The sequence below is a fragment of the Alexandromys fortis genome, unplaced genomic scaffold (assembly GCF_014885135.2).
Source record: "Alexandromys fortis isolate MF-2015 unplaced genomic scaffold, M_Fortis_MF-2015_v1.1 scaffold_24, whole genome shotgun sequence".
Classification (NCBI taxonomy): domain Eukaryota; kingdom Metazoa; phylum Chordata; class Mammalia; order Rodentia; family Cricetidae; genus Alexandromys; species Alexandromys fortis.
This window is the reverse complement of record NW_026067906.1, coordinates 7989237-8013062: the sequence shown is the minus strand read 5'-3', so window position 1 is coordinate 8013062 and position 23826 is coordinate 7989237. Positions and strand designations below refer to the sequence as shown.

Below are 23826 nucleotides of genomic sequence, written 5' to 3'. Positions count from 1 at the left end.
CAATCGACAGACACAGAGAGGCTAAGTAACAAGGAAGACTCAATGTGTGTGTGTGTGTGTGTGTGTGTGTGTGTGTGTGTGTGTGTGTGTTTGGGGCAGGGGGAATGCATGAATCTCTCTGGGAAGGGGAAATGAATTTATTGGGTTGACTGGGGGTGGGTGGGGTTGAAATCAGGAAGAATGGGGGGTGGGTAGAGAGAATTCTCAGAGGGATAACTGGAATTGGGGAGCATTTCAGATGTGATGTGGAAACCTAATGCAAAGGAAATTCCCTGGAATTTTCTACGATGATCCTGGCAAAGACTCCTAATAACAGAGGATACAGAGCCTAAACCAGCCATCTTCTGTAATAGGCAAGGCTTCCTATGGGACTGGAACATCAACACAACCACAAAACCTTTTCAACCTACAGTTTATCCTGCTTGAATAATGGTCTGGGGCTATGGTGGTGCAGAACTTGTGCCAGTTGACCAACCAAGGACTAGTCTGATTTGAGACCCATGCCACAAGAGGGCGTCCACACCTGACACGGCCTGAGTGGCTAGGAACCAGAGGCTGGACAGCCCAGAGACCTAGGATCTAAACAAACACAACTGGGCAAAAACAACACAAAATAAATCAATAATGTGATTCCTAATGAAATTCTGCTATACTCATAGACTAGAGCATAGTCCAGTCATCATCAGAGAGGCTTCATCCAGCAACTGATGGGATCAGACACAGAGACCCACAGTCAAAGATTAGGCAGAGCTCGGGGGATTTTGTAGAAGGGTTGTAGAAGGTCAAGGACATCACAAGAATATGGTCCCACAGAATCAACTAAGCAGGACTCAGAGGGACTCAGAAACTGCAGCAACACTAAGGGAGCCTGTATAGGTCTGAGCTAGGTCCTTTACTTATATGTTACCATTATATTAGTTTGGGCTTTAGTGGGACTCCTAACAGTGGGAGTAGGGGCATCTCTGACTCTTTTACTTGCTCTTGGGACCATTTTCCTCCTACTGGGTTACCTTGTCCAGCCTTGATATGAGGGTTTGTGTCTAATCTTCTTGTAACTTGTATGCCATATTCTGTTGATATTCCTGGGAGGTCTGCTCTTTTCTGAAGTGAAGGGAAAGGAGGAGGAGTGGATCTGAGGAAGAGGGGGAGGTACAGGAGAGGAACTAGGAGCAGCGGAGGGAGGAGAAACTGCAGTCAGGATATAAAATAGGAGAGAAAAATAACTTTCAAAAAATGGGTGAGAGAGCACAGTGTCCGTTTCTTAAAGTATACAAAGGCCATCATCACTAGAGAAATAAATACACAGGGAACCATAATTAGCTACTACATTACTCTAGTTGGCTGGCTGTTATCAGAGCGAGCTAAAGGTTACTGGAATTATCCAGCAAGGGGGAGAGGAGGGTTTATATGAACACTGTTGATAGAAATTCACATTTCTAAAACTACTTTGAGAAATGTCATGAAAGTTCTTCAGAACATTAAAAATAGAACTAATGTATGATTCAGCATTTCCAGTCTGGGAATATACCCAAAGGAAATTAAATTGGAATGTGAAAGAGATGTCTGTGCTTCTATGTTTATTGAAGGATTATTCACAAGAACTAAGAATTAAAACAAAGCCGGCAAGCCAGTTCAGTGAGTGGGTAAAGACGCTTGCCACCAAGCCTGATAATCCAGAATCAATCCCTGGGACCTACATGGTGGAAGGAGAGAATCAACTCCTGCCATTTGCCCTCTGATCTCCACACAAGTGCCATAGTATGACCCTCCCTGCAAATACATGTAGACGTTTCCAAAGTATGAAAACAATTCAAAATCTCTAACAAAAGAGGCATACATAGATAAGATATGGTACACTCATACAGTGGAATAGTATCCAGGCCTAAAACATGGATGAATTCTATTATTTGAGACAATATGGATGAACTTTTGGGGCTTTATGTTAACTGAAAGAAGCTAAGCACTGAAGAACAGATGCAGTTGTGAATCTCAGTGGCCAGTTTGATTGGACTTGAGATTAATAGCAGACACTCCTCTGGGAATAATGTGAGAAAAGAATGTCCATCCTGAGGGCTGGAGGTACTAAACTATTAATTTGGATTGAATAAAAACTGGGAAAACAAAGCACAACAAACAAATAAAAACAAACAAGAACACCTGAGGAGTGCCAGCATTCACCTCTCTGGGTTCTTATAGAGAGCGCAAAGCGATCAGCTCCCTCCTCATTTACTGAATTTGGATCACTTGCCTTGTTAAAGCATGAGCCCAAATCTCTCAAGTTGCTTCTTTCAGGTGTTTTCTTAGAGAAAGTAGAAAGCTAAGTACCGCAACAAACACTGCATAATCGCACTCAGATGTGAACTCTAAAAGCAGCTCATTTGAGGAAAGAAGAAAAACAACATCTGGAGACAGAGGGGTGTGCAGGGAGGGGGTTACCACAGTCAGCAGAAATAAGGTCTGGTGTTCTGTACAGTAGGGAGATCACAGTTAATGGGAAGGTTTGCGTTTACATTTAAGAAACTCTGGAATACTGTCAACACTGATAAACGATGAAAGCAGTAGATGATACTAGCCATACTGATTTGATCAATAGACAAAGAATATATGTATCAGACATCAAATCAGGTCATCTCAATAAAAATGAAAATCTCTCTGTCCCAAAGGAGCTTGAAATATATTCTCTTTCCTCCACTGTAGCTATAAGAAGACCCCTTCATTTCAATAGAACCCATCAGTGGATATTTTCATATGCTTTGGTCATCTACATTTTTCATTTGTTAACTGGTTCTGTGGCATGGTTTCTTGTCTCTCCCATTACTCAATCAAATGGGCTAACAAGTCTTATGTTAAACATGATTTCTCTCCTTTTGACACAATCATTAGCCTTGCCTTGCCATTATATGACAAGGTATCCAGGTCTCTTACTATGGTGCGTGAGCTACTTTAAAAGCAATTCTGTGCTTCAACATGTCTCAATATCTGGAACCTCTTATTAAAACCTTTAGTTTTTCATGGTTAAAAAATGCAAGAATACTCTCTTTCCTTAACTAATATTTCTACTGAAATATATCAAAATATTTCAATTATTGTCACAAGACCCTTAGTTAGGGTTTCTATTGCTATGATGAAACCCTTGACCAAAAAGCAAGTTGGAGAGGAAAGGGTTTATTTCGTCTTACACTTCCACAACACTGTTCCTCCTTGATAAAAGTCAGGTCAGGAATTAAACAGGGCAGGAACCTAGAGGCAGCAGCTGATGCTGAGGCCACAGAGGGGGTGATACAGGATTGCTCCCCTGGCTTGCTCAGCCTGCTTTCTTACAGAATCCAGGATCACCAGCCCAGGGCTGGCACCACCCACAACAGGCTGGGCCCTCCTCCATTGATCACTAATTGAGAAAATGCTTTACTGCTGGATCTCTAGTAGGTATTTCCTCAATTTGGCTCGTTCCCCTTGGATGACTCTAACTTGTGTTGAGTTGACACACAAAGTCAATCAGAACAACTGACCCCTAGTTGGTACCAGAAGTGGAGTATTGCTGCAATAATTCTGACCTTGTTTTGAGGAGGATTGTGGAAGACCTTTGAAATTTTGGACTAGAAGAGCCATTGGGTATTGAGAGCTCAGTGGACTATTCTTTAGAACCCTGGAAGACAAACCTGTATGGCAGCTCCCAGAACTAGGAATGGACGGTCTCTTAAATATGGTTATTCGCATATCTTTTTCTTTATCTGACATACAGAGCATGAGATATTAGGGGAAATCATATGTCTTTGTAATCATTTGCTAATTTGAAATCAAACATCACCATTTTGAAAGCATGAAATTTGAATCTCAACTTTAAAATGTAGGCCATTCTAGATTCAGTGTAGAGCTAAAACACATTGAAGTTACTTTTTTTAAAAAAAATCACAAAATAAGTAGGTGCTGGATAATCTTTAGTTCATCTCGCATTCAAATTCTTGTGTGAATATTCTCTTATCTACCTGTATAGATGTGACTCATTGGAAAAACATAGTATCACATATTAAACCATTTCTTGGTCATGTACTCTGAGGTCACAGTCACAGAATGGGTACAGTTTAACCAGAAATCGGGTTCTTTCAGGATCTGTCAACAAAAAAGCACAGCTGAAAAATTTGCTGATGTCTGTGTGCAAAGTTTAATGCTGTGTGTGGCTTGGCTTATTTAGTGAGTACACTGCACCTATCTACTAATAGAACAACACCTTCGTCAGCTGCATAGGCTAATAGTCCCCTCTAAGTACTGATGTCAGTGTTCCTTGTTTTCAGACTTTAGTATTACAGATTACAGAAAAATAGCTGAGAAAACTTTCAGTTTTTTCAGAGCATTGGTTTTTCACCTAAAACACATGAAATCTCCTCAAATTCTTTCCCTAAAAGCATGGAGCATATGCCAAGAGTTGATTCAGTAGTCTCATCCTGCACATATAGCAAGATATGAAACTACCTCATACAATAATAATTATTATTGAATTTATATAAGGCAATATTTACAAATGCTAACCCTATCCTTTTGTTTTGAGCACTTGTGTGACTTATACCTGGTTTTCCTTTGTTAGCTATGACCCATAATGCAGTTTAAATTTTAGGTAACAAATATTTCTGGGAAAAAGTCAGAGAATTTAAGAACAAAAATCCTAAGATCATTTAAATGTAAAGCAAAGATTCCTTATTCCTTATCAGCCATACAGAGACCAAGAATGAAAGCCCTCTTGACCCACGCTTATTTAACTCTTGGATATTCATTGTCAGACTTCCTAGAATCAATTTTTTATTGGCTTTTGATTCCCCTGTCTGGCAACACATACTTATATTTTATAATGTATTGCCACTGAAGGCGTTGTCACGATGATACTATTTAAAGCTGTTGTGTTACAATTTTGCAACTGCTTCCCACATCATATGTAATGCAATGCAGAGATCACAGTGACAATAACTACAGACTGTAGACACGCGATCGGTTCTAAATCACTGCTACAAATGCCAGACAAGATGATAAGTACTGAATCTAAGAACAAAATTAGAACTAAGTACTTAGCGTGAACATAAAAATACTCTCACCATTTCAGGTTTGTACAGTGTAAAATAGTCATTTTTGCTTACATTCTCTTCTTTATGAACATCTTTTTGTATTCTTGATTGGTTAGCATGTATGGACTACATAAATAGTGTACTTCATTAGGGCATTTTCATGCATGTCTGTCCAATTGTCAAGACCCAAATTCAGAACCAACAGATACTTGTATCTCTTCAACGTTATGTCCTCAATTCATCAGCAATTCATTTTTGTTTCAGAAACACATGAAACATTTGACAACTTCCTATTGTACTGCCGCCACACTCCATCTCTCATTTGACATCCTTATTACTTGGTTTCTGGTTCCTGGTCTCTTGTTTTCACATATGTACAAGTATTTGTGTGTGTTTTTTTTTAAATAATTAATTAATTATTTTGGTAGGAGCCAGAGAGACCTTTCCCAAAGCAAACCAAGTTTGGCCAAAAATCTCCCAGAAAACCTTACAGAGAATAAAGACCAATGTTTGTATATGACCCAAGAAGCTCTGTGTAACCTGCTCTCCAGCTGTTTCTAAGGAATGTACCTTGTCCATTCCATGAAGACTTTCTGCCTTGTGGAGTATTTATTCATGCATTGAGACCATTCTTGCCTTTGAGGTTTTATATTTGTGATTTGCTGTGCCTGAAACACCACCCTCCTCAGGATGTGTGTGACTTTTTTTTTTTAAATATTCAATTGTACTTTTTTTCCCTTGACCTTCCTAAATTGGTCGAATCTTGTTCCAACCCTTTCTGATCCACTTTTCTCCTGCCTATGGCATCGTCACTCGCTCATGTTCTATTGTAAGCTAACCTATCACTATTTTCTTTCATGAGGAGTGCAAGTTTTGTGAGCACAGAGACTTGGAATTGATCGTGAGCCACATAGTTACTGAGCAGAGATACGTGTTTTACGTGTCTTGTCCGTGAGTCCCTTCTGCAGAAAACAGAATACTATGACACAGAAGAGATGACTTAATTTCTAAAAATGGAAGAGTTGGCTACAAATTCTCAAGAGATTACACAATCCAAAGGGAAAGAAAAAAGAGCCTGGAGAACATAGCTGCTACTTTGGCAGCATTCGCACCAGGTTATCTGAGGTTATCCAAGGGTTTCTCGGCGCCATATACTTTTTTGTACTAAGGAGAAGACAGCCATAGAACTAGTACACTTTGAGAAATTTCCTTCAAATCCTTGCTCAACTGATAGGTTGAAAATTTAGGAATAGTTATTTATTCCAGCTTTGTTCAGTATTAACAAAAAGCAAATAGCAAACAGTGTCCCCTGAGAAATTCTAAGCACAAATATTGTAAATCAAACCCCCTCCAAGTCTCAACGCTAAACGCATGGCAGAGGCTACACCTTAAATCTACAGAGTATGTGCATGCCTGCTGCAGTCAACTAGGAAGGTCTTTTGGACCTATCAGTGACCCATAAACCAGCATCATTCATTTGCAGCGTTACAAAAGCAGATTGAAGCCTGGTGCATCTGTCCTTCAGAGGCATCCGCTTGGCACTATAGCAAACTCTTCCTGGTGTTCAGTGGGTTCATATGGCCTTGAGGAAGAGACCAGTAGAAGATCCATCAGCTGGGTCTCCTAAAACAACAGCTACGCTGTGGTATTTATAGACTCTGGGCTCTGATTAATTGAGTTTTATCGAGTGAGTGACAGGTAAAGTATAAAAGGTTACTAAATAAATGAGCTAGCTTATATTTCTGAAGGATGTTTTCTTGTGAGCCATTAAATTAATCAGTTGAGTAAGTCGATTTTACCACAATCCAATTTAAGGGATTTAAATTGTCATGTGAGCACAATTGTTTTTACCTCACTTAACAAAAACAAAACTAAGCCAGGAAGCATTATGCAGACTTGCTACAAGGCATGCCAGTCTATTTGGAGATTCTTCCATTGTCACACTAGACTCTGCTATTTAAGTAGCCATAACTTCAATTGGTAGGAAGTTACTCTTTCAGGCTTAACTATGAAAGATTTACTCAAGTGTACCCACAAAAAATGACCTCATTAATTATGATTATTTCTACTTGAATCTCTGGGTGGCTCCACAGGACTGCTGAGTAGTTCAGAATACACACGCAGGCACCTGCTGAAGCAGAGCCTTCTCTGGTATCATAAAAAAACTCAACATTTGGTTTTATATAAACGTATAATTTCTGCCTGGGTCTAATTTAAGAGTTTAGCAGACTAAATTATGTTTTATCATCTGTCCAAGGAGCTAAAAACGGAAAGCAAAGATGTACTTCTAAGCTTAACAATTTCAACCGTTTATATGGGAAAACATGCTTTCTACCCAGAAGACATATGGCCTAATGTAGTTGTTAAAAATCTGCGTCCTACCTCTCGGATTGCTGTACAAAACTCACTCTGAAGCACTTTTTTGAGAGACTGTAGCTTGTGCACAGGTACTTCTCCGGATTCTTGAAGCTTTTCCAGTAGTTCAATTGCTCTTGCAACATCTGAGTGGGGGGAAAGAAACAATTACCATGAAGACAGAGAATAAATCATCACATCACAAAATGCCATTGTTTCAAGTGAGTGATGACATCGTCCCGGTTGATAATCAGGTGGAATTAATTGTAAAATCAGAACCTATAACTTGGAGCTTATTGGCTTCATAGGCCACTTTAACTTGTCAAATGTTAAGTTTTTGCTTATATATTTGATGGCAATTCTCAACATTAAGTGCATTAAGTATTCTAAACTCAAGATCTTTCTGATATAGCTTCTTAAATACTGTGTGCCCACCACAACTTTTATTTTTGAGTTTGTTACTTCTTTTTAGATGACATTTATCACAGATGCAATGCGGTACTTATTATCATGATGATTTGGTTGTGCAGCTCCTGTCTTTGTCTATAAACTCTCTGAGGAAGAAACTTTACTAGTTTACCAAGGTTCTCACAGTCTTGTATGATGTTAATTATATGTGGATAAAATTATTTGACCAACTTTTCCCATTTCACCCCTATTCACTGTTGCGTTGTTCTGGGTCCTCATTATCTGTTTTCTGTACACCTGAAGTAGCTTATTCTCCAGCGTCTTTGTTTGCTCTCCAGTTTTACCTTCTCAAAACAGAAATCTGATCATAGCCTCATCTGCCAGCTTTTAGAACAGTGTCAAGAGAGTTTTAAAATATTAATTTCAAAGGTTAATGTATCAAGACTTATGCTAACCTTTGGAGCCAGCAAATCTTAAATCCCTGAATTAGTTCACATTGCCAAGAGAAAATAATGTAATGAAAGCCCATTTAAAATTATTTATAGTGATTCCTTCCCACACAGTTGCTATAGTCCTCATCCCACCAAAAAGTCACTTAGGCATTAAACAGTAGGATATTAAGCTTTCAATTCCTAGGCAACTTGCTACAGAAAATATTACGTATGAGTGCAGTAAGATTACAAACCCATTCATCCATCCATCCATTTGTTCATCCTTCTATTTATGCATCCATCAATTAAAATATCTGTGATACGTAATACAAAGCTTATCAAGAATAATATATTTCCTTTCAGAAATTATGGAATTCACCATCTAACAAGAAAAAAGATTCTTCAACAGCAGAGTTGCCTATGGGAAAAATTCTTACTCTTCTGAATTTGGGCAAACTTAGCATGGGTGTGTGTATCTAATGGAAGCAAATTGCCAGGGAAGGATTTTAGAATCTCCCCCTGAAGCAATTATTTTGATTGCCAATTGTAGCCCAAAGTAAAACAAATCATGAAATCAATGTGACACTGTCAGTTTCCAAAGTCTGTCTTTTAGAACGTAAACTGGAAGACGGCACAGCCAATTGGACAACACCAGGCACATCAACAATCAATAAAGTACCAGGGGAGACGGTATGCATTTCCAGCACAGAAAATACTCTACCCAGATACCCCGTGGGCACAGAGAACTCAGTATATTTAAAGCTGAGCTCATTATTATTTTTTCCTTGAAACCCGCTCTTCTTTTCATGCATTGCATATTTCCATTAATAGGACTCCGAGCAGCCTGACTCCCAGGCTGGACTTCGGCAGCATCTTTCACACTCACCCCCTCAGGCAGTTAGTCAGCAAGTGCTATGGATCCTCTCTACAAAGCACCTTCTGAATGGCATTCTCCACTTCATTATTTCAGGGACGCCTTCGTCATTTCTCACCCGTGGTCCAGGAACGTACCCTGACTGATCTCCTTTCAGTTAGTCCCTTCCTGTTCAGACCACCCACTGCGCTGCTTCTCGGGTAACTCTCCTGGATGACAAATCTAGGTCTTAGCCCCTTGCACATAAAACTTCACTGACATCCTGTTACCTGCAGGATAAAGTGCAGGTCATTTGGCGGTTTGTCGAAGGCCTAAGCAATCAAATTCCTTTCCTGCATTAGTAAATCCCACCATCCCCAGGCTGTATCTTGGAAATCCATTTTTTCTTCCATTTCTAAAACAAGTCACAGAATGTCACACTGTCATAGCGCATTTCCTGGCCATTGGCATACAATTCCATTTATTCTTCTTGCAATGCTGTTTTTTTCTGTGTGTGAACCTAAACACACAACAGAGGCAGGGGTTCCGTCTCTTGTTTTGGGGGCATGTGCTTTCTGAGGGTCCCAAACATGGGGTAGGTCATATATGGCAAAGGCATATTTTATCCTGCGGGAGGCTGGACAAGAGTAACGCTCACATAACTCCTAGGCTGGTGGTGAAAACAGGAAAAGGGTGAGGGATATTTTAGGCAAACAGGATCCGTGAAGATGGAAGGCTTAATTAAAGGAGTGGGTCAGTTAAGGAACTGAAAGGAACTCAGTGTGGTTCAAGTTGAAATAAGAGGGAATGTGCCAAGAGACGGAGTAGTGAGAAAGCGTCTTGTGGAGGACATTTTGGTGCTTGTAGGGGAGACCTAGCTCAAAAAGCATCAGGATGTCTTCACTGATGCCTGTGTTCCTTTTAGTACTCCTTGTTCACTCCTCTGTTACACTAGTCCTTCCTATCACTCTGTCTCAGTTTGCACACCTGTCTTCCTCCTTCATCCCTGGGCATTTCCACATTTCTTACTTATGTGTTCCCATGTTTGTGTGGCGTGTGTCCATGTTTATATGTGTGTGCATCCTTGTGTGCGCTGGTGTGCAGGAGTGTAAGATGCCTGGCCCCAGTGGTCAGCAATCTCAGGAAGCAGAGAGATGAATGTCAGTGTTCAGCTCGCTCCCTTCTTTCTATTCAGCCCAGGACCCTTCCCCAGATGGTTCCAATCACATCCAGAAGGTGTTTTCTTTCTTCATTTGACATCTTCTGGAAATAATATCCCCAGACCCAGCCAGGCATCTTTCTATGATGATTTGAGATTGAGTCTAGTTGAGAGTGAAGATTAACCATCACAGCTGTATACTATAATCATCCAGGGAGCTTTCAAAACACAGGTGCCTGGTGCAATCACATGCATGGGATTACAGTGTGGCTGGCTCTGCATGGTATCTGGACACGAGGCTCAAATGCATCCAGGGTAGATATATCTAGATGATCTAGTGAACGTGACATTGTCAAAGTCCCTCTGAGATTATATTTTGCAGCGAGGGCTGTTAAAAACCTGCCAAAGATTAAATGGCTCGAAATATGATGGTTCCTGAGACCACTAAGAGAGCTGACTGAGACACAGGCTCCTAGCCCTCATCCTCATTTGAGAGATATTGATTGAGAGGGGGAGAAAATAAGACCGGAGTATCTTATTTATAAAAAGTGTTCATACTTGTGTAAATACCGGTTCATTCTTTCCTAAGTAATACATTAGAACAAAGTGAACTTAGTTTATTTCATCCCTAACAATCCTAAAAGCCTTGCATTCTATTATTTTTTGAGATCGCATGTAGAAACGATGCTAAATTGGGTTCTTCAAGGTGTCTCAGAATTACCGATAAAAGCCCAGGGTTTAAAGTGATAGCGTTAAGCACCACTTCATTTTAGTGCCGTAAAAAGTGACATGTAAATCCTGACCAATGAACTCTAAATCTCTGAATAGTATCCACTCTCCTTGTTTTTAAGATTCCAGGTGGCTTCTATGGCAATGCAGGCATTAGAAAAATACTGTTCAATAAGGTTTCTGAAGGAAACTAGACACACTTCAATTATGGCTTACTGAATGCTAAGTAGGTTCTGTTATATTGCAGCATTAAATGTTTCCCACTCCGTGCATTGGGTACCTGGGTGAAGACAGACATTTTCAAGGAGATTTCTTGTTAATTTTTGACAGAATCCCAAAACCTTTGCATCTGCCCCATTAACCAAAGGTAGGAGGAGGTCCCAGAAGAACAACTGTAGATTGTGGAAGTTCTGGGATAAAGAGAGACGGGTATCTATTGGCTGCATAGGCTTGGGGATCATAACCAGCCTGCCTTTTATGTCTATCTGAGCAGCTTAGAGAATCTAGGAGGAAATGGATACTGGGCTTTGAGCCTTCTTGCTGTTATCAGTACACTTGAGTCCTGCAACTGAATTCAGGGAGACATAGTAGGTGATGAAAGATAAAGGGCTTCTAAGAACCAAACATGGAAAACATTGGGCCCTCCGTTGCAAACTAGGCTGGTGCTACTGATAAGCAGACATGAGACCTGGACCTGTATACAGTATCCTGATTTTGTACAAAAAAAATGACCTTCAAGATCAGGATCTTGGAAGGAAGATAAAGAAGCTTTAGAATCCTCTCAATAGTTAAAAGTACTGCAATGAAAAGTAGTTATTTATTAGAGCTCTCTTGAAGTTCTTGCTGAGCACGCCCCTGTATTTATTTCATGAAACCTAAATAGATTACTGACATAAAAGCTTGAATCTACTACTGTATCTTATGTGAGGACAGGAACAGGCTAAAGGCGGGAAAGACTGCTAAACAACTAATAGAAAAAGAAGATGATCAAATAGTTTTTCTTCCTGAAACCTCCACTTTATTGACTCTTAATACTGTCATGCCACCATGAAAAGAGGACACCTGGGAATCACGCTTGTAAACCCATCCACTTTATATCTTCAGCTCTAGTCACCATCCTCTTAAAGGCAATGGCACACTGTAATTGCACATCTGCCGTTCGCGACTCCTAGTCCATTTGCGGATGGGTTATGAGACTGCTGCAGACTGGATAATTCATGAAGAACAATTTATTTCACATAGTGATTCTTGAGGCAGAGAAGTTCAAGATCAAAGGGCTGTAGTCTAGCAAGGGCTTTCTTGCTGTATCGTAATACAGCAGCGGCTATTATGTGGGAAGCAAATGAGACAGAGCTAGCTTCTAGAAGGGAGCCACTCTCGAGAGAACTAGACCACATCTACAACAATGGCAAACGCTGATAATCATTCCAGCTACAAAGGATGAGTCTAATGACTCTTCCCTCTCAAAATGTCCCGGTTGTTATTATTGTCACAATGGCAATTAAACTTCTATATTGATTTCACAGGACTAGTCAAACCATAGCATGTGTCTGTGCCTCCCTCCCATTTAGGTACTTCTGATGTACACAATGCATTTTTTCCATTTCAAGAGCTTCAAAACAACCCTGGAGTTTAAAGTCCAAACTTTCATCGAAATCAGATATGGAGTGACATGCAACCCATGATTGAACCTGAGACAATTCTCTTTATCGGTGAGACATATGAACTAAAAACGTAATCTACTTTCAAAATACTGCGATAAGACTGGTGTGAAATAGACACAAGAAAACTAAAACAGAGAAATAGGGAAAACAGATAAGACTGCTAGTTAATTTTATATTTATCACAAATTACAAATTGATGGAGGTGGGTCTTGTATCTTATCTGTTGCTTTCATTGGTTAATAATAAAGAAACTGCCTCGGCCCTCATAGGACAGAAAATTAGGTAGGTAGAGTAGACAGAAGAGGATGCTGGGAAAAAGAAGCTGAGTCAGGGAGTCGCCATGATTCTCCCACTCCAGACAGAGGCAGGTTAAGATCCTCCCTGGTAAGCCAGCTCGTGGGCTACATAGAATATTAGAAATGGGTTAGAACAATATGTAAGAGCTAGCCAATAAGAAACTGGAACTAGCCGGGCCAGGCAGTGTTTAAAAAAATACAGTTTCCGTGTAATTATTTTGGGGCATAACCTAGCCATGCGGGCGGCCGGGTGCCTGGGATGCAGCCCTGCCGCTCTTATCACAACAACAAATGAGGCTAACATGTAATAATAAAAACACATTAAGTTCTGTATTTTCCCATGGGAAGTAAAAAAAGACAGATATCCTGAGTAAATTGGGAGCATGGGGCCCATGGGAGAGGGCAGAAGGGGAAGGCAGGGGAGCCGAGAAAAATATATAGTTCAGTAAAATCAAAAAAAAATTTAAAAATTCTGTATTTTTCATGGTGGACACAGAAGTATAGAAATTAGAATATTGTGTCTATAGGTTTACACTTTCTTTGCTTCTCCTATTGTCCTGTTGACTAGTACTTGGCTCCTTTCTACCCATATCAATCACTTTAGCAAATGGTTGCATGGTCATCCCATTTGCATTCTTTCCCAAACAAAATTCTTTCCTTTACACATACAAATTTCAAAGTGGACAAATCTTTTTTTTTTTCTGACTTCCAATCTCCTTTTAATTCTGTCTTCCATCTTAAGGAACTTATCTGCTATCTCGCAATGTATATAGTTAAAAGTAGCCGTGCAGCTGCCCGGCTGCTGCTTAGATGTTTTTTTCCCTGCTAGATATTTTAGTCCATAACGCTCAAGTTCTACATTCCATAAAGCTTTAGCACATGGGCATCATTCCAGCAACTTCTTTGCTGCCGTTTAAGAAGAACGGTTTTTGCTTGAGTCTCCGGCATCTTATTTCTCATTTTGATCTGAGACCTCATGGTCTTTACTGTCTGTATTTCTATCCACAGTCTTACCATGACCACAGTCAATAATTCTGAGAAGTTATAATTTTTCCCTCTTCTTTTCTGCTTCTGAGCTCTCATTAGAAACACCCTTTGTACTTTGTTCACAAGAACTCAGCCTGTTGCTAACCTCTTCCAAACTCTCTTAGACTCTCTGCTTGGGTACCAGTTTTAAAATCTGCTCTCCATTTTCTGAAAGGGGCTGTTGCAATAGCTCCTCATCTGGATACCAATCCACGGCTGTCTGTTCTCTGTGGCTATAAGAGAAACTCATAGAGTGGGCCACTTATAGAGAAAATAAATCTATTTTTCACAGACCGAAAAGCTAGTGAGTCCAGGAGCATGGTGCAGATAACAAGGAACACTGTGTGCATTATGGCATAGGAGGAAGAAAAGCAAGCAACACAAGTCAGCATTCATCCTTAGAGTAGAATTATTGAGAATACATAGCTCAATCTCTGATTAATGGTATGGATTCATAATAAGCATGGCCCCTACTTATCTAATCACCCCTCAAGGATTTTACTGATTAACATTTCGACTGCAATTCATTCAGCAACAATATGTGGGGAGGGGCACTAAAACGACAGTATAAAGCCATGATATGTGAGTATTTTTGGATCTTTTAACCCATTTTATCTTCACAGATACTTGTAAATGGAATAAATATCTATGTTGTCATCAGGGTTATGGAGGGTTTCAGTAACTCACTAGCAAACAGGAAATTCAGTTTGGAATCTGGTTCTGAGCTACATCAAACCCCATGCTTTTAGTGCCCATTTCTGTTGTGACTTGACTTTCAGCAGCTTTCTTCTTTGACATTCAGTACTTTGACAATAGCTCTGTGCTCTGCAGGTTTTCTTGGTCAGACTCTGAGCTCTTAATTTCTCCTCTTTCAAGAAAGATTAACCCGTATGCATTTACTAGTGCACCTCTCTCAGGTGGTAGCCATTGATCAACAGGATCACCTAGAGAGCTTTCAAATGACCGAATAGAATGGTTATTAGGCTAGGCACTCCACTGGAATTACCTGAGGGCGCTGAGAAAGTCACAGAGGCCTGGCTCCTACTCACATATATTTCTGATTTCATTGATCTTGTGTGTGACCTGGGCATCAGAATCTTCAGAGTTTCCCAGTTACCGTAAAGTAAAATTATATTAAGACTCACCCGCTCAGGAGCTCAGTGTATCCTTGTTATTTTAATTACAGTTAAACTCATTCTATCACAGAGAATACACAAATGCAGAGAATAAAACTTGTTCTCTAAGGAAACATCTGGTTATGAAAGAAAAGAAATTTGAATCAAGCAACAGGGTTTTAAAATCTGGGCTACATTTGAAACGTGGCTTTGTAGCCAACAGCTAGCCAGATGTTTGTATCTAGAGGTTCTGCTCTGGTATAATTAAACATAGATACAAAATAAGAGTTAGGTTTAAAGAATGAATATGTCCCAAATTTATGCAAATCTGTCATTATTCTATAAATATTAGAATATAACAATATTTTGTAGGGCTATTTTATTTATAAGTTAGGTATAATGAGTAACCTTGAGATTCTTATGCTATTTTCAAACACTCTACCCTGTGGCTTAGATATATGAATTATCTGGCCCAAAGCTAAATAACAAATCAATGGTAAAGGTAGGCTTAAAAGATATCAGAATTTAGTTCTGTTGCCCATACATTATTTATTCCTCTAACATGATACTTAAAATGGATTGGAAAGATACAGACAAGTTTCACACAGAGCATTGTTTAAATATGATAATATACAACATCATGAGCCAGAGCAAATATTCCTAAGACTGTTTTAGTACGTATCTGTTCATAGTAATAATGTTGAGTTGTAGAAGAAAATGGCCAAGAATCTATTGATTACTGATAAGAGTAATAGAAAAGATTTTGGAAAGACTTCATTAAAAATATTGGAATTCTGAAAGCAAAATAGCAGTATCAGCAAAATTGTAGAGTTTAAGAGATGGTGGAACTCAAGTGGCCAATCCTCCAGGAATCTGGAGCATTCATGGAGTCTCCTTCCAATCCTTCATGATGACCTTTGACTAACTTGATTGGCATATGGAGTTTGGGTCGTAATCCATCCAAAGTTGGAACTTGGTCATTTAAAAGCTAGTATCTACTAGGACAGAAAAATGTGTTAAGTACTGTGACAGACAATATGAAGTATCTGCTCCGAAGTCACGCATCCCTTGCCACCACCCACTACAGAAAGCAGAAAATAAACACTTTTCTCCTTCCAGAATCTATTTTAGTTTTTAGCAAGTTGTTATGAGTACAAAGTCCAAAAAGGGTGTTTGAAATGGACAGACCACCATGTATGCGATCAGAAGTTTGAACTTTACTTCTTTCTTCTTTCCCATTTCTCTTGATAGCCAACTAGTTAATGTAACGAGAGTTGAAGCAACCACTGTGTGATCCTGAGGATGGCTCTCAATTCCTAATGATAGGTCCTAAGGTGCCCTCACACTTGATGACTTTACTCAGATGTTGTATCCCTGATTGTCTGATCTTATGGTTCCTGTCTATTAGAGAAATATATGCTTTACTATTTGTTCCTTTGTGGTTTAAAGTCAAAAGCAAGTTACCTGGAACAGAGAAACTTGACCTCAGCACACTGTTCTAAATTGCAGGGCTGAGATTATTGAGAAAATAGTTATGTCATATGCAGTGGTCCCTTTAATTAAGATAGTCATGGAAAGCCTCTTTGGGAAAATCTTATTTGTATTTAATTGTTTAAATTCAAGGCAATGTAAACATTCAAAAGAGGAGACCCCCGAAAGGAACAATATAAGTAAAGGTCCTTAAGTAACATAAGCAAAGCATACATGCTAGAAAGTTAATGTCCTACTGGCTTTTGGTTGTTGTGATATACTATTGACCAGAACTGATGTGAGGAAGGAAAGGGTTTATGACAGCTTCCAGCAATGCTCCGTTATTGAGGGAAGCCAAGGCAGGGAACTGAAGCAGAGGCCCTGAAGCAGAGGCTATGGATGAACCCTGCTTACTTGCGTCTTCCCTATGGGTTGTCATTTCCGCTTTTTATACCGCTAAAGACCTCTTGACCAGGATTGGCACCACTCACAGTGAGATGGGTCTGTCCATATTGGCCATGAATGAAGGAAATGCCCCACAGACACGCCTGCAGGAGAATCTGATGTAACAGCTCCTTAGCGGAGAGTCCTTCTTCCCAGATATATCTTGACGTGTGTCAAGCTTACAAAAACTAGTCAGCACAGCCAGGCAAAGCCTCCACCAATAAAAAAAAAAAATTGCAATGGAGGCAAAGAGCAGTATCAACAGTTGTGTGGGGGTTGGAGATTAACGACTAACTCTCCAGAACAAACACTCAAAAATCCCAATATTCACTTCTAGCACTCAGTGATTTCTGTTGTGAAACTTCTATCACATCCTCCTCGAAGCCACTGATATGGTATCACTGTCTTGCAAAATTGATAAATATTTAATAATGGTTCTCAGAAGTCAGGGAGCAGTAGATTTGGATAAGGGTAAAAGTCTGAGAAATAAACAAGCGCTCGGGTTCTGTTCAAAGATTTCCTAAGTGGGTCTTGTTGTGGTTTCTGCTGTGTAATTGCTAGGTCGAGTTATTAGAGATCATTTGGTCAAACAATAAGACAATCTGATCCAACCTTCACAAACATTCCCATGGGTACTAGTGATAATGGGATAGGGGAGCAATAAGACAGTACTTAGGAAGACGGGTATTCCAGCAGCCTTGCCAAAATAGAAAAAGCTTTGTGGAACAGGTAGCAGTGAGGACAGGAAGATGTGAAGCTAAAACACAGGTAGGTATGGAAAGAATCAGAGTCCTGGGTTTGCTATAGCTGTCTGAAAAGGTCTCCTGTTAAGCAGAAAAAGATGTATTATTCGCTAGTAAAATACTGTATTAGTGCTACTTCAATTATTTTGGATCTTTGGAAATCTTGATATATCTTAATTATTCTGGATATTTGAATATCTGGATATATCTTAATTATTCTGGATAACAGATGGTGTCAACAAATTTTGTGAAGTATTAAGAAGGGAAGGCTAGAAGAATTGTGCAATCTAAATTGTTTTTAATGTAGATGATATCAAGGTGATAGGTTCTCGTTAACATCTTTGTAGTCATAGAAGTTCCTTCAAGTCAGTAAAAAGTTATATAAAGTATTTCATCACTTCATCAAATCAGCTGTAGGATGTAATTAAAATCTTAAAGCCAAAAAAAGTCCAGAAGTTATAACTTGGTAGTACTCACTTTATACAGTTATTGTGAGATCCAAATGAGAATGTAAGCACATTGAAGTTCTAGTAGACATTCCTGGAATACATCTACATATAAAATATGCTTCTTATTTTCTCATCTCGAATTACTGTGTGCCTTCACTTCCTGTTTTATTTCTGGCAACGAAATGTAAAATTAGAGAATGGAGTTCTTAGAATTGGAAGTCCTTTCGATGGAGTGACTAGGTATCTTCTTTTAACAGACATATGACCAACAAAAGTTTGAATGTGACCACTAAATACAACTTTATCTACCCCTAAATTATCATTCACTATAAGGTTATTTATTAGAAAATTTACTATTAAGAATACATCCTAAGAAAAGCATATGAAACAGGAGCTGATTGCTTTTTTAATATATGAAAAAGCTGTGTCTAAAGTGATCTAGCCGAGCATGTGTACCAACATGAAAATAATCAGTGGTCAACAGAGCTTTGCACTTCCACTGTGGTATAAAATGAAATCCTGAGCCGTGCGATGGTGGCTCACGCCTTTAATCCCAGCACTCGGGAGGCAGAGGCAGGCGGATCTCTGGGAGTTCGAGACCAGCCTGGTCTACAGAGCTAGTGCCAGCACAGGCTCCAAAGCCACAGAGAAACCCTGTCTCGAAAAACCAAAAAAAAAAAAAAACCAGCTGGGCAAAGAACAAGCTGCATCTCCATATCTGATGCCAAAACGTTTTTCAGATCTCCAACCCTGTTCAGCTNGAAAAAAAAAAGAAATCCTGTCAATTGGCAAGTTAAAGAGAAATGACAATTAGTGTGCTATCCTCATTTGATAATGTCTCTGCTTTGATTTTCCAACCACTTTCTATGTTTTTTAAATGCAGACTAATTGGTTCACCTCTGGAAGAAGTGGCTCAAATTAAACGAAAATGTTTCCTCGTTTTGTGGTTGCAAATATTCCACTTCGTGCTTATTGTCAAACATTGGGTGATCTCTTCTACACGGGGTTTGGCTCGGTACCGAACTGTCGCACATAGAAAAGTTTGACAACATTGAACATTTAAATCATGAATTCATATAATGACAAACTCTGGCTAGAGCTGCTCAAAAAGTGTTTGCCAAATCCACTGCATCCAAGGGAACAATTTCTGCTACAAAATGAAAAGCTGGAGTTGCTAAGAGATCTTCTGCAATGGAAGTTATCTGTTTCATTTGGAAGCGATTACTTTCACAATAAACAAATCTTTAGATATACGAAGCTTAAAATACAGCCTTCTTTGTTAAACAATTGCAGTTATGTAGTCAGAATGAACAATGAGTAATGTCTTCCTGGTATTTCTAGGAACTATATTCAGCATTTTGTTCTCTCCCTCTTTTTTTTTTTTTTTTTTTTTCTTACTTAACAAGAATCATCTAGCTTTCTTTCTCAGGAAGCTAAAGTTAAAACTTGATTGGCTTACCGTCACCTGGGGGGGGGGGATACAGAAATTCAAGTCTCCCCCTGTCTCCTGCATGTATTTTGCTTTCTTATTTTATTATTTCCTATCTGTCCTTTTCTACTGTATTTCTCTCCTCACCTTTCTAGTTAATCTTGCATCCACATCTTCACATGATTGCAGCCCTTCACTATGCAGTCAGTCTTATTCTTAATCAGGGGGAAATCAGTTTATTTTAGCGTTCTGTTTTCTGATCTTGACGGCATCCATACAAATGCATGCCTGATGATGGCATTTTCAGAGTTCAGGGACTGATTTGGACAAAAGCTACCTTGTCTTCACATGTCAGAAAGTTGAACAAATTACTGTTCTTTTTTTTATGCCAAACATTGTAATACCCGTTGTGTTTCTTTTATTTTCTTTTTCAGTTTTTACATATGTGTAGGCATGGTATTCATGTTTATGTATATTTGGATGTGTGTGTGGGGTGCACATATGATGAATACATATGCATGTAGACACATGTAGGCTGGTATTGGCCTTCATCCTTCATAGTTTTTGCATTATAAGGCAAGGTCACTCAATCAAACCCAGAGCTGCCAGATTTGGCAAAATTCACTAATAAAGTTGCTATGGGGCAGCCTCTTATGAAGCTGGAATTACAGGAAGCAGCCACACTTACCTGCTATTTACTGGGTTCTGGGGATCCAGACTTAGGTCTTCATGCTTGCACAGAAAGCATTTTAACTAAGGTAGTCACTTCCCTAGCCCCAGAACACCGGAATACTTTTTTTCTTTATAATATATAAACACTTTTACTCATTAGCAGTGACATTGTATCAAGTTACATTTGCCGAGATTTAGATTACAAAATGTAAATTCTGAATAAAAGTAGTTTTAAGAAACTGGAATCTGTCTTTCATTAATGATCAAATTTCACCTACAAATGAGAGCATCAATGAGTTTGGCCAGAAGGTAAACCACAGTTCCTTTTAGCACTTGTGGAAACACCTAGGAAATTCAGTTTTTTAAGCTCTGTCAGCCGTGAATCAGAACTGCACAGTCCAAAGGACAACATTTTGTAAATAGATGTTTTTGTTTGGAAGTTTCTAGTATAGTCTCAAAATTTTACTTACAGAATGAATACAATGTGGATATACCTACTAGTTAAGTGCACTGTGTAGCTCTGTGGGAAAATAGCAAAACAACACGGGCATGCTAATAGTATGAAAGCTCAATAGTATACAACCAGCTTTCTTGGCTGTCTGTCTACACTGTTCCTTATTTTCAGGCCCTGTATGATGTCAGCTGATTTTACACGGAACAAAAACAACAACCACACTTTCCACAGGGCAAAAGTGAAATCTGTGCATCTCACTCAGAAAGTTTAAGTGACATCTATGTATGTTAACTTTTCTTCTACAACTTACCTAACCAAGTAAGGACCTTTTGGTAAAAAATACCTTACTGGCTGACATCTTAATATACTAGGCACACACACACAAAAAATGTTAGTTGTGTTATTTTCAAAGGTTAGCAAATACACAGCTAGATACATTGTATCGCACAGTGATTCTACCTGATCATGCAGCAAAAATGATGTGTGTGTGTGTGTGTGTGTGTGTGTGTGCATTGTGTGTGTAACTAGTGGTAAATTCCAATTTCCTTTCACTGAGCTGTAGAAACTGGAAGAGAAACACGATCATGAATTTGCTGGAAACATAAGCAATGAAATTGGATGTTTTCTGAAAGGTTGTTATAAAACACGAAAAATTCAACTATTTTGTCCGCAGCTAGATCTGATACTGGAAAATGGATGAATATTTTTATCTGAACTGACAGTTTGATATATCATTCAGCTATCAAGCTACTTAATAATATGTTTCCTTGTTCACCTTCTCACTACTCTATCATACTGTAGTCTTCTGATCTCTTAGCTACTTTGGGAATTGTGTATTTGGGTTAATATTGGTGCCGTCTACATCTTTAAATGATGATTAGAGGACAAAGCAAAGCTGGGTGGTTTCCACAGTAGTAGTGAGTGGCGTAAGCATCTTGCTGAGCACTTGGTTATCACCAAACAGCATCAGCATAAAAAAACAAGGTTTTAAACTTCTAAGTAAAACTATCACAAAATAATGGGATTTTTTTCAGTATTCTAGATTCCCTGGAGCTACTTCTTCAGACTTTCTATTGATGTTTCTCTTGTAAAGCAAACATTTGGAAGATAGAAGGAATAGAAGCAATTGCTTTGGAATCTTTCACATTTGGTTAACAAATAACTAATGAACTGAGCATAGTTTGTGAAATATTAAATAAATTGTAAACAATATAAAAATTCACAGGAGTGCTTTAAGTACTTTGTTTTCTAATTATAATATAAACTAACATCTGGGAGTTTGACAGAGTCAATATGAAGCCCAATCTTATGCTCAAGACATTTCTCTAGATTCACATCTGTCTTTTGTCTGTGTTGTCATCACAATCACCAATCACTCAAAAACAAGTAAAGGCTTATTGTATAATTCAAAATAATTTAATTGAATAATTTTAGTTTCATATTAAAGTGAATTTAATATTATTTATTCATCCATTTATTTACTCTTCTAGTGCTTTCATATGCTAGGTAAGTACCCTCCCTAAACTCTATTTTTAGTCCTTTTATTCTTGCTGTTTTAATGCTTTGTTTTTATTGTATATGTATGAATGTTTTGATTATGAATATATGTATATGTACACACATATTTTATCACAAGTGTGTAGCGCTAGTGGAGTCCAGAGAGGGTGACAGATTTCCTGGAACTAGAGTTATAGACTATTGTGAGATGTCATGTGGATGCTGAGAACTGAACCCATGTTTTCTCTGTAAAAGCATCAAGTGGCCTTAGTCACTGAGTCATCCCTTCAGTCCTTTTATTCTTACTATTCATGTGTGTGCATGTTTGTGTGTGTATTGCATGTGTATGGTATGTGTATGTGTGAACCCACACTACACACTCCTGTATGGAAGTAGAGCCAGAGAGATTAGGTGTCTCTATTTGTTGCTTTGTGACTTAGTACTTTGAGTCAATGTTGCTCACTGAACCAGAACCTCTCCATTTTAGTTAGGAGAGCTGCCAGAGAGTTGCAAAATCTCATCTCTTCCCCAGTGCCACAGTTATAGGCACATGTATCCATGACCAGCTTTTGTTTTTTTATGTGAATGCTGGACGTTCAAACACTTACCTAGCTATTGGTGCTGTAGGAAATCCTTTAAGTTACCCACCCATGGGGGCGTGGCCTCTTATCCTATTTATGCCGATATAAAGCATGTGTTTGCCTCTTTTCTTGCTGTGGGATTCGTTTGCTGTTCTCCATTCCAGCAGAGGATATTGATTTGTGAGACTACCACTAAATAAATAACCCTCTATTATTCTCAGTTCTCAACTAGTGTGAGATTTCTTTTAAGCAGAAGATTTCCTTCTTCATCTGGTGCACAATGTGGGTAAATGGTTAAAAAAGGGGAAGGGTAAAGTCTTTAAAAGAGACAGAGTACAGATAGTCATAGATTAAAGGAATAAAGATAATAAAATAAGTATTAAAAAGTAATAGAGTAAAAAAAGCCATGCAAAGATAAAATACACACAGAGATTCTGGATTATGTATATTATTGTGTTTTCTTTAAATTTTTTGACTGTGACGGAGCTAAGTACAGAAAGACATTATAAAGACATCTTGACTTCAACATTTGAGTCTAAGGATATGTTGCTTTAAAAATAGGTTCTTCTTTTGTTTCCACAGAAGATGAAAACTTGTAGATTGCTTCCAGACCAATATGGTTTGATGGAACAAGACTTTCTGAAAGGTTGCCTTGAACACTCCTCAAAAATACACCTCTTGAGGATGCCTATATTATTTTCTTTGGGTTCTCCTTCTTATTTAGCTTCTCTAAGAACCCGAATTATAGGTTCGATGTCCTTTATTTATGGCTAGAAACCAAATATGAGTGAGAACATCCCATGTTCCTCTTTTTGGGTCTGGCTTACCTCACTCAGGATGGTGTTTTCTATTTCCATCCATTTGCCTGCAAACTTCAAGAAGTCCTTGTTTTTTACTGCTGAGTAGTACTCTAATATGTATATATTCCATACTTTCTTCATCCATTCTTCAATTGAAGGGCATCTAGGTTGTTTCCAGGTTCTGGCTATTACAAACA

At 38.7% G+C, this 23826-nt stretch overlaps 1 protein-coding gene across 3 annotated transcripts in view; it reads right to left on the bottom strand.

Moving 5' to 3' along the window:
* The window catches only part of Lin7a (lin-7 homolog A, crumbs cell polarity complex component), a 128814-nt gene that overhangs the window by 72073 nt on the left and 32915 nt on the right, over window positions 1-23826 (bottom strand). Inside the window, exon 2 of one of the 3 annotated variants that reach the window (XM_050135497.1) lies at window positions 7437-7555. In XM_050135497.1, coding sequence (XP_049991454.1) covers window positions 7437-7555 — 119 coding nt within the window. Of the gene's footprint in view, window positions 1-7436; window positions 7556-23826 lie in introns of those variants that run through there. The other 2 variants (XM_050135498.1, XM_050135499.1) reach the window with 2 other exon arrangements.